Source organism: Pleurodeles waltl, chromosome 9, assembly GCF_031143425.1.
Source record: "Pleurodeles waltl isolate 20211129_DDA chromosome 9, aPleWal1.hap1.20221129, whole genome shotgun sequence".
Taxonomy (NCBI): domain Eukaryota; kingdom Metazoa; phylum Chordata; class Amphibia; order Caudata; family Salamandridae; genus Pleurodeles; species Pleurodeles waltl.
In genome coordinates this window covers 1123317530-1123329879 of record NC_090448.1, presented here as the reverse complement: position 1 = coordinate 1123329879, position 12350 = coordinate 1123317530, and the positions used below count along the sequence as shown (strand labels likewise).

The window sequence follows — 12350 nt, the reverse complement described above, 5'->3', positions numbered from 1 at the left end:
AATGAAAGGGCAAGGGTTGTTATTGACTTCTGCTCAGTTGAAGACCAGCTTTACAATCCCCTGTTGTTACCATGAAATAAACAATATAGGCCTTGGTAAGCAGGTAAGAACACAATCCTTTTCCTTGGTTTGCCTCTGTGTGTTGATAGTACTTTGGTGAAGTTTCCACTGTGGATTATTGACCTTTATTGAAGTCGTCGGAATTGATCCTTTTCCTGCATGTGCTTGTTGGGCCTGTTCATTAAGTGTTCATTTTCTGCTTTTGTTTCATTGTGTTCATGTAGTACAGGATGTTCCAGACATTATATCCAGGATAACGCAGTACATCGCTGGTGCCAACTGCGCCCACCAGTTACCGATTGCAGAAGCCATGCTAACGTACAAGCAGAAAAGGTACGTCCCTGCCGCAAGGACATATGCACAGGAAGTATTTCTGAAATCAAGCATAAATCAAGATAAATAATATACAGAATAATGTGGTACATAAATGTTGAAAATCTATACACTGTGACCTAGGGCATTCAATATCCATTGCTTTATTTAGCTGCCCTAGCCTTGGCCGTGGTGTTTTTTTATGTCAGTGCATTTTTGTGTAGATGACCCTTCACCTGTTGCACTGATGTCTGGCGTGGTCAAATCACTTGCAAAGAAAACACTTCGGCCCCCATTATGACTTCTGTGGACAGAAAAGTCCTGCGGTCTCCTTTACACGGCCCTTATTACGAGTTTCCCACTGGCCGAGCGGGAAACAGCCCTCAACATTGATGCTGGCTCGTATTTGAGCCAGTGGCAATGTTGCGGTGCGTAGGGTGCATGGGCCCCCGTCACCCTGTCTCAGCCAGCATTTACATGTTGGGGCAACCGCCATGTAAATATTGGCAGAGAGGTGGGTCGTAATCCAGCACTGCCCTGGCGGATTGGGACTGCTAGCACTGCCAGGCGGCCGAAAAGTGGCAGTGCTGGCAGTCTGGCCATGGGGGTAACACCGCGGTCATAATGTGGCTGCCGGACTTCCACTCCTTGCTAGGCGGTCTGTAGACCGCCAGAAAAAGATACCCACAGTTTCCAATTAAAATGGCAAACCAATTGCTACCTTTTGACTTGGACAGATCATGCTCGTTGGAGGGTTTCCGCCCGGAAGCAAGTAGTTTAAATTTTTTTAATTGTATTTAAGTATTTTTTAAGGTACATGATTACTTTGGGTTTTTGCCCATCTTGAATTTTAACTGTCTTGTGATTTTAGCACTGGTCTTTTTTTTTTTCTTTTTTAGCTTTAACCCAGTGGACCAGGGCCTTTTTGGGGAAAGTGTAGGAATAGTTGGGCAAACACTGAACCAGCAAAACACAAAGCACACAGTTTTCCCTTGTACCTATTGCCTTACTAGAGGTTGTCAATAACATTGAATTGGGGCATCATCCTGGGGTAGTACAAGATTTACAAGCAGTTCTGTGAATGATTGAAAAGAGAATCGAAAGAACAAGTCTCTCCCCCCAGATTCCATGCTGACATGCATATTTTTATGCAGATCTTTACAAAGCACTAGTTTCATGGCTTATGGGGGTGATGCTATGATGTGTCATGCTTAACATTCTTGATGACATCGGGGGTTCTGGAATGGTGAGAGGTGGACTGGGAGTTACGAGGAGAGATGGCGGAGAGGAAGGAGGCTAGAAGGTGGATTGACGCCAGGTTGTTGTTTCCAATAAACTTCAGTTCATACTCCTTGAGGCCTGAACCTTCATTTGTGACCTCGTTACTACAATTGACGACCAGCGGAGTGGATAAAAAGAGAAAGGAAGAACCTACTTTATCATAATTAACAACCTGGGTAATCCAGCCTTCAAAGCTGTATCAACTGACCAACGGAATCTGGTGGTTTTGGTGGATTATTTGTTTTTGAATTTGTGAACTGGCGACAACCTGAGGTATTGTTAGAAGAAATCATGTCAACTAGAGGTACTATTTTAAAGTCATCTTACTTCATGCACGAAGCGCGTGAGGATAAATCTGTTATTTGCACGCGCCAGCAGTACCTCATGACTGAAATCTTCTTGCGCGCCTTTTCTTACGCACATTACATCAAGACGTGCAACGTAACTCGACATGGGAGCTATTTTGCATTGGCATAGTGAAGCGATATGCTATGTGTTCAATGTGCGCAACGCAATCAACGTGAAACACCTTGGGAGCCATATTGAGTGTCATCTTCAACAATGAAGGATTATCTGTGAGAATTTATTCCGGTCTAGTTTTCGGCGCCTCAATAGTGCTGAATTAATAGTTTAGAAGCAGAGTGGAGAATTGAAGGATTATTTGCGAGTTGATGTCTGTGACATTCAACGATTGGTATGCCTAAATAGTGCTGATTTACTTTGATCAGAAACAGGTTGTAGAAAGGTTTGCAACGTTTATAGATCTTCAGCGTGCACTTGGAGATTACCAAATCTGTGCCGGGTCAAGGTGATTGGCACACTTATTGCGTAAACTGTAAATTTTCAGGTGTAGGGGGATTGGCAAACTTAAGATGAATACTGGAAATTTACAAGTGTTCCAAAAGTCATGGCCACTCATAGGGCAGTTACTCCAACTCAGACTTTTCTTAATTAATAATAAATTGGGAGGATTGGATAGAGATGTTTGAAAATTATATTCTCGCTTTAGATGGTCAAGATTACTCTCCAACCAGAAAAAAGCACTGATGTTGAGTTCCCTGGGCAGTGAAGGTCAACGATTATTTAAAAATCTACCAGTAGCTTTGGGACCTAGTGGACAACCTCTAGACAATGTATATAACGAAGCTTTAAAAAGACTAGAAGTAAGGTTTGCTAAGGAAACTAATTTAGTCATGGCTCAATACAAATTTTACACGCAACTTCAAGCTGAACATGAGAACGTGGAGGAATTTGTTTCTAGACTTAGAGAATTGTCAGCCAAATGCTGTTTTGGGGTCATGACAGATGAGATAATGCGTGATCAACTCATAGTACAATGTAAAGATAAAAAGATAGAAGAAAGATTATGGGCAGCTAAGGGCCCCTCACTAATAGATGCTATAGAAATGGCCAAACAAATTGAGGAGTCAAAACGATGCACAAAAGAACTCAAAAGTAGAACCAAACGCACTGGTGAGGTAGCAACTTTAACAAGCAATAGTGGTAGTCTTGAAGGGGACATAAATGCCGTCACAAACGATAATTAAAAAAAAAAAAAACTCTAATATGAAGAGTAATTTTCAGATTTGGTTACACGAAAGTTCAGTTTCTTATTTCTTTTATAACTACAGAAGGTACTTACCAGTTCACTCACATGCCATTTACTTCAGTATCTGCTGCGAGTGTATTCCAACGCATGACGGCAAGACTTTTTAATGGGATGGAAAATGTCATCTATTTTCAAGATGACGTAGTTTTTGGGGACACGGTGCGTCAACATCATAACGTTCTCATGAAAGTTTTGAGACGTTTAGAGGAAGCAGGTTTAACGCTGAGGAAAGATAAGTGTGTATTTATGACCACTAGTGTGGCATATTTAGGTTACTCTGTCTCTGAAGGAGGTATTAAACCCAAGCAGAATTTACTTGATGCCATCAAATTAACACCGAGTCCTAAAGATCAATTGAGATCATTCTTAGGGGTAACAGAATATTATGCTAAATTTGTTGAAAATGTTGCTGGTAAGACTGAAAATCGTAGTCTTGTTGAGGACGGGAAACAAGTATGTTTGGACTGAAAGTCAACTAATTTGTTGTGAAAATATTAAGAAAGAGATTTGTGAAGGTAATATTTTAACAGCATATGACACACACCTTAAATCTGTAATAACAGTAGATGCGAGCGCTTCTGGAATAGGAGCAGTCTTAGCACAGATTCATGGGAAGTCAGAAAATACAGCGTTTGCTTCTTGCTCTCTCATGCAATCTGCATGGAATTATTTTGTTATTGAAAGGGAGGCCCTTGCTTCTGCCTGGGGGATGGAATACTTCAGGATGTATGTGTGGGGCACTTTAGGAAGTTGGCTCTGTATGCACTATTTCAAAGTAAGGAATAGTATGCACAGAGTCCAAGAGTTCCCCTTAGAGGTAAGATAGTGGCAAAAAGAGATAATACTAATGCTCTATTTTGTGGTAGTGTGGTCAAGCAGTAGGCTTATCCAAGGAGTAGTGTTAAGCATTTGTTGTACATACACACAGGCAATAAATGAGGAGCACACACTCAGAGACAAATCCAGGCCAATAGGTTTTGTTATAGAAAAATATATTTTCTTAGTTTATTTTAAGAACCACAGGTTCAAATTCTACATGTAATATCTCATTTGAAAGGTATTGCAGGTAAGTACTTTAGGAACTTTGAATAATCACAGTAGCATATATACTTTTTTTCATAAAACACAATAAGCTGTTTTAAAAGTGGACACACTGCAATTTTCACAGTTCCTGGGGGAGGTAAAGTATTGTTAGTTCTTGCAGGTAAGTAAACCACCTACGGGGTTAAGATTGGGGTCCAAGGTAGCCCACCGTTGGGGGTTCAGAGCAACCCCAAAGTCACCACACCAGCAGCTCAGGGCCGGTCAGGTGCAGAGTTCAAAGTGGTGCCCAAAACGCATAGGCTTCAATGGCGAGAAGGGGGTGCCCTGGTTCCAGTCTGCCAGCAGGTAAGTACCCGCGTCTTCGGAGGGCAGACCAGGGGGGTTTTGTAGGGCACTGGGGGGGACACAAGTCCACACAGAAAGTACACCCTCAGCAGGGTGGCGGGCGGCCGGGTGCAGTGTGCAAAGAAGCGTCGGGTTCGCAATGTAAATCAATGGGAGACCAAGGGGTCTCTTCAGCGGTGCAGGCGGCAAGGGGGGGGCTCCTCGGGGTAGCCACCACCTGGGCAAGGGAGAGGGCCTCCTGGGGGTCACTCCTGCACTGAAGTTCCGATCCTTCAGGTGCTGGGGGCTGCGGGTGCAGGGTCTTTTCCAGCCGTCGGGATTTTAGAGTCAGGCAGTCGCGGTCAGGGGGGGCCTCGGGATTCCCCCTGCAGGCGTCGCTGTGGGGGCTCAGGGGGGACAACTTTGGTTACTCACAGTCTCGGAGTCGCCGGAGGGTCCTCCCTGAGGTGTTGGTTCTCCACCAGTCGAGTCGGGGTCGCCTGGTGCAGTGTTGCAAGTCTCACGCTTCTTGCGGGGATTGCAGGGGTCTTTAAATCTGCTCCTCTGAAACAAAGTTGCAGTCTTTTTGGAGCAGGGCCGCTGTCCTCGGGAGTTTCTTGTTCCTCTTGAAGCAGGGCAGTCCTCTGAGGATTCAGAGGTCGCTGGTCCTGGAGAAAGCGTCGCTGGAGCAGGTTTCTTTAGAAGGCAGGAGACAGGCCGGTAGGACTGGGGCCAAAGCAGTTGGTGTCTTCTTTCTTCTTCTGCAGGGGTTTTCAGCTCAGCAGTCTTCTTCTTCGGTAAGTTGCAGGAATCTAAATTCTTAGGTTCAGGGAAGCCCTTAAATACTAAATTTAAGGGCGTGTTTAGGTCTGGGGGGTTAGTAGCCAATGGCTACTAGCCCTGAGGGTGGGTACACCCTCTTTGTGCCTCCTCCCAAGGGGAGGGGGTCACATTCCTGGAGGATTTCTAAAAGTTAGTCACTTCAGCTCAGGACACCTTAGGGGCTGTCCTTACTGGCCAGTGACTCCTCCTTGTTATTCTCATTATCTCCTCCGGCCTTGCCGCCAAAAGTGGGGCCGTGGCCGGAGGGGGCTGGCAACTCCACTAGCTGGAGTGCCCTGCGGTGCTGGAACAAAGGGGGTAAGCCTTTGAGGCTCACCGCCAGGTGTTACAGCTCCTGCCTGGGGGAGGTGATAGCATCTCCACCCAGTGCAGGCTTTGTTACAGGCCACAGAGTGACAAAGCCACTCTCCCTATGTGGCCAGCAACATGTCTCGAGTGTGGCAGGCTGCTAGAACCAGTCAGCCTACATGGGTAGTTGGATTAGGTTTAAGGGGCACCTCTAAGGTGCCCTCTGGGGTGTATTTTACAATAAAATGTACACTGGCATCAGTGTGCATTTATTGTGCTGAGAAGTTTGATACCAAACTTCCCAGTTTTCAGTGTAGCCATTATGGTGCTGTGGAGTCAGTGTTTGACAGACTCCCAGACCATATACTCTTATGGCTACCCTGCACTTACAATGTCTAAGGTTTGGCTTAGACACTGTAGGGGCACAGTGCTCATGCACTGGTGCCCTCACATATGGTATAGTGCACCCTGCCTTAGGTCTGTAAGGCCTACTAGAGGGGTGACTTATCTATACTGCACAGGCAGTGTGAGGTTGGCATGGTACCCTGAGGGGAGTGCCATGTCGACTTAATCGTTTTGTTCTCACCAGCACACACAAGCTGGCAAGCAGTGTGTCTGTGCTGAGTGAGGGGTCCCCAGGGTGGCATAAGATATGCTGCAGCCCTTGGAGACCTTCCCTGGCATCAGGGCCCTTGGTACCAGGGGTACCAGTTACAAGGGACTTACCTGGGTGCCAGGGTGTGCCAATTGTGGAATCAAAAGTACAGGTTAGGGAAAGAACACTGGTGCTGGGGCCTGGTTAGCAGGCCTCAGCACACTTTCAATTCAAAACATAGCATCAGCAAAGGCAAAAAGTCAGGGGGTAACCATGCCAAGGAGGCATTTCCTTACAGGCACGAAATTTATTTTAAGGACAGGCATAAACCTTTGTTGAAGATATTACTACCTGTAGGTGTGGGTAAAGGTTCAGCGAGACTAGCAAGACTGGCTGCTAGGTTGCAAGAGTATATGTATATGGTAGAGTTCATTCAGGGTTGGAAGAATGTTCAAGCAGATTGTCTGTTTTGGATATCGGTAGATTGGGAAAAATTGGGAAATACTAGTGGTTCGATGGCATATGTTGCTGCAGATACACATGTGTGGCACAGTCCGCTGCCTGGTGTTGGGCTCGGAGTATTACAAGTTGTTTTTCTTCGAAGAAGTCTTTTTGGTCACGGGACCGAAGGACTCCTCCCTCCTCGGCTCCATTGCGCATGGGCGTCGACTCCATCTTAGATTGTTTTTTTCCGCTGTCGGGTTCGGACGTATTCCTTTTCGCTCCGTGTTTCGGTTCGGAAAGTTAGTCAGAATCTCGGAAGAAAGCGTCGGTATTGTTCCGTTCGGTATCGGGATAGTTAGGTACATCGACACCGATCATCGGAAGACTTTGGGGTAGTTTCGATCCCCCACCGGGGCCTGGTCGGCCCGACCGCGTGCGACATCGAAGCCGATGGAACGGACCCCGTTTCGTTTCTGCCCAAAATGTCACAGTAAGTATCCTTATACAGATCAGCACTTGGTCTGTAACTTGTGCTTGTCCCCCGAGCACAAGGAGGATACCTGTGAAGCCTGTCGAGCCTTCCGGTCCAGAAAAACACTCCGGGACCGAAGAGCCAGGCGTCAACAAATGGCGTCCACGTCGACAAAACAACGTTTCGACGAGGAAGAGGAAACATTCTCGGTTCCGGAATCAGAATCCGGAGACTCCGACGTCGAACAACAGCAACAAACTGTGAGTAAGACGTCGAAAAGTAAATCCATCGACAAACCGAAAGCCCAGGGGACGCCACTGCCAACAGGCCATGGCTCGACCCATAAAACAGGCGACCCGTCGAAGGCGCCGAAAAAGGGCACGCCCATAGCGAAGACACCCGACTCCGGTCGAGGGACCGCCATGGAGCAACCTCGGAGCCGAGAAAGCGGCTCCGAGAGACAAAAACAAGATACCGGCACCGAAAAACATCGGCACCGAGAATCCATGCCGAAAGGAACAAAAATTCTGTCGGTGCCGAAACCGAAAAAAGATTCTCTCTCGGCGCCGAAAAATACCACACCTTCATCCTACTCAGAGGAACAAGGAATAAGTGGCCAAATGCACAGATTTGGACTAGAGCTCCAAAGTGTAGAATCGGACTACACACAAAAGAGACTGTACATCCAGCACGACACAGGGAAGATATCAACCCTTCCCCCAATCATGAGGAAAAGAAGGATCGAACTTCCAAAGGATGACGCACAACCACAAGCCAAAGTGGTTAAAAAAGTCACGCCTCCGCCCTCTCCACCACAGGCATCGCCGGCACAAACACCGCCACAAATGCACTCACCAGCGCAAACTACCATAAGTCATGACGATCAGGATCAAGACGCTTGGGACCTGTATGACACCCCAGTGCCGGACAATGATCCCGAGTCATACCCCACAAAGCCGTCACCGCCAGAGGACAGTACCTCATACTCGCAACTGGTGGCTAGGGCAGCAGAATTCCACAATGTCCAACTGCATTCTGATCCTATAGAGGATGATTTTTTATTTAACACCCTCTCGGCTACACACAGCCAATATCAATGTCTCCCAATGCTACCAGGGATGTTACGGCACGCAAAACAAATTTTTGAAGAGCCCGTAAAATCAAGAGCCATCACCCCAAGGGTGGATAAGAAATACAAACCACCACCCACAGACCCAGTGTTTATTACTTCGCAGTTACCACCTGACTCCGTGGTAGTAGGGGCAGCTCGCAAGAGAGCAAATTCACATACATCTGGCGACGCCCCACCTCCGGACAAAGAAAGCCGAAAATTTGATGCGGCAGGGAAAAGAGTAGCATCACAGGCAGCCAACCAGTGGCGCATCGCAAATTCACAAGCGCTGCTGGCCAGATATGACCGAGCACACTGGGACGAGATGCAACTTCTCGTAGACCATCTTCCCCAGGAATACCAAAAAAGGGCGCAGCAAATAGTGGAAGAGGGACAAACGATCTCAAACAATCAAATCCGCTCTTCACTAGACGCAGCCGATACTGCAGCAAGAACAGTCAACACTGATGTCACCATAAGGAGACACGCTTGGCTACGCACTTCAGGCTTCAAACCTGAAATCCAGCAGGCTGTCCTTAATATGCCCTTCAACGAGAAACAACTTTTTGGCTCTGAAGTGGATACAGCCATTGAAAAACTTAAAAAGGACACAGACACGGCCAAGGCCATGGGCGCACTCTACTCCCCGCAGAGCAGAGGCTCTTTCAGAAAAACTCCATTTAGAGGGGGGTTTCGTGGCCAACCCACAGACACCACCAGCCAACAAACAAGAACCACACCATATCAGGGTTCCTTCCAAAGGGGAGGTTTCAGGGGATATCGGGGGGGTCAATTCCCAAGGAGTAGGGGAAGATTCCAGACTCCAAAAACACCTCCACCTAAACATGTGACTTTCAAGTCACGCAACCCCTTCACTCAACACCAGTGGGGGGAAGACTAAGCCAATTCTACCAATCTTGGCAACAGATTACAACAGACAATTGGGTATTAGCAATAATCCAACTTGGCTATTGCATAGAATTCCACAACTTCCCACCAAACATCCCCCCCAAAACACGCAAAATGTCACCACAACATTTAGAACTTTTAGGACTAGAAGTTCAAGCACTACTGCAAAAGGATGCAATAGAGTTAGTACCAGTACAACAAAAAAACACAGGAGTTTACTCCCTGTACTTTCTAATTCCAAAAAAAGACAAAACATTAAGACCAATATTAGATCTCAGGACACTAAATACCTACATCATATCGGACCATTTTCACATGGTCACACTACAAGACATCATTCCACTGCTCAAACAGCAAGATTACATGACCACATTAGACCTAAAGGATGCGTACTTTCATATACCAATACACCCTTCTCACAGAAAGTACCTACGGTTCGTATTCAAAGGAATACATTACCAATTCAAGGTGTTGCCATTCGGAATAACAACTGCACCAAGAGTGTTCACAAAATGTCTAGCAGTAGTAGCAGCACACATCAGGAGACAACAGATACATGTGTTCCCTTACCTAGACGATTGGCTAATCAAGACCAACACAGTAAAAAAATGCGCAAACGACACCACATTTGTCATACAAACCCTTCACAAACTGGGGTTTTCCATCAACTATACAAAATCACACCTAGAACCGTGTCAAACACAACAATATCTAGGAGCAACCATCAACACATCAAAAGGAATTGCCACTCCAAGTCCACAAAGAGTGCAGGCATTCCACAAGGTAATAAGTGCTATGTTTCCAAACCAAAAGATACAAGCAAAACATGTGATAAAACTTCTAGGCATGATGTCATCATGCATAGCCATTGTCCCAAACGCAAGACTACACATGCGACCCTTACAACAGTGTCTAGCATCACAATAGTCACAGGCACAGGGTCAACTTCAAAATCTGGTGTTGGTAGACCGCCAAACATACCTCTCGCTTCTATGGTGGAACAGCAAAAATTTAAACAAAGGGCGGACATTTCAGGACCCAGTGCCTCAATACGTTATAACAACAGATGCTTCCATGACAGGGTGGGGAGCACACCTCAATCACCACAGCATTCAAGGACAATGGGATATACACGAAACAAAATTTCATATCAATTACCTAGAACTGTTAGCAGTATTTCTAGCGTTAAAAGCCTTCCAACCCATAAAAACACACAAATACATTCTTGTCAAAACAGACAACATGACAACAATGTATTATTTAAACAAACAAGGAGGAACACACTCAACACAATTGTGCCTCCTAACACAAATAATTTGGCAGTGGGCGATTCACAACAACATTCGCCTAATAGCACAATTTATTCCAGGAATACAAAACCAACTAGCAGACAACCTTTCGCGAGACCACCAACAAGTCCACGAATGGGAAATTCACCCCCAAGTTCTGAACAAGTACTTTCAAATTTGGGGAACACCCCAGATAGATTTGTTCGCAACAAAAGAAAACTCAAAATGCCAAAACTTCGCATCCAGGTACCCACACCGCGAATCACAAGGCAATGCTCTATGGATGAGTTGGTCAGGGATATTTGCGTACGCTTTTCCCCCTCTCCCTCTCCTTCCATATCTAGTTAACAAGTTGAGTCAAAACCAACTCAAACTCATACTGATAGCACCCACATGGGCAAGACAACCTTGGTATACAACTCTACTAGACCTTTCACTAGTACCGCATGTCAAACTACCCAACAGGCCAGATCTGTTAACACAACACAAACAACAGATCAGGCATCCAAACCCAGCATCATTGAATCTGGCAATTTGGCTCCTGAAATCCTAGAATTCGGACACTTAGACCTCACACAAGAATGCATGGAGGTCATAAAACAAGCTAGAAAACCTTCCACTAGACACTGCTATGCATCTAAGTGGAAAAGATTTGTTTACTACTGCCATTCCAATCAAATACAACCATTACATGCCTCTACTAAAGACATAGTAGGATACTTACTACATTTGCAAAAAGCAAATCTCGCTTTTTCATCTATAAAAATACACCTCGCAGCAATATCTGCTTACCTACAAACTACTCATTCATCGTCTCTATTTAGAATACCAGTTATTAAAGCATTCATGGAAGGGCTAAAAAGAATTATACCACCAAGAACACCACCAGTTCCTTCATGGAATCTTAACATCGTCTTAACAAGACTCATGGGTCCACCTTTCGAACCCATGCATTCCTGTGAAATGCAATATCTAACCTGGAAGGTCGCATTTCTCATTGCAATCACATCCCTCAGAAGAGTAAGTGAAATACAGGCATTTACCATACAAGAACCATTTATTCAAATACACAACAATAAAATAGTTCTAAGAACAAATCCAAAATTTCTGCCAAAAGTAATCTCACCATTCCATTTAAATCAAACAGTAGAATTGCCAGTGTTCTTCCCACAACCAAATTCTGTGGCTGAAAGGGCACTACATACATTAGACATCAAAAGAGCACTAATGTATTACATTGACAGAACAAAGCTAATCAGGAAAACAAAACAACTGTTCATAGCTTTTCAAAAACCACACATAGGAAATCCAATCTCTAAACAAGGCATTGCTAGATGGATAGTCAGATGCATTCAAACATGCTATCTTAAAGCCAAAAGAGAATTGCCTATTACACCAAAGGCACACTCAACCAGAAAGAAAGGTGCTACAATGGCCTTTCTAGGAAACATTCCTATGAGCGAAATATGTAAGGCTGCAACCTGGTCTACGCCTCATACGTTTACTAAACACTACTGTGTAGACGTACTAAATGCACAACAAGCTACAGTGGGCCAAGCTGTACTAAGAACATTATTCCAAACTACTTCAACTCCTACAGGCTAAACCACCGCTTTTAGGGGAGGTAACTGCTTTATAGTCTATGCCACACATGTGTATCTGCAGCAACATATGCCATCGAACTGAAAATGTCACTTACCCAGTGTACATCTGTTCGTGGCATTAGTCGCTGCAGATTCACATGTACCCTCCCACCTCCCCGGGAAGCC

General features: G+C 45.3%; 1 protein-coding gene across 8 annotated transcripts in view; it reads left to right on the top strand.

Moving 5' to 3' along the window:
- PACS2 (phosphofurin acidic cluster sorting protein 2) overlaps positions 1 to 12350 on the top strand; it is a 394365-nt gene that overhangs the window by 339493 nt on the left and 42522 nt on the right. For all 8 annotated transcript variants that reach the window (XM_069208861.1, XM_069208859.1, XM_069208865.1 and 5 more), the window contains exon 18: positions 285 to 393. In XM_069208861.1, the coding sequence (XP_069064962.1) occupies positions 285 to 393 (109 nt within the window). The remainder of the gene's footprint in view (positions 1 to 284; positions 394 to 12350) is intronic.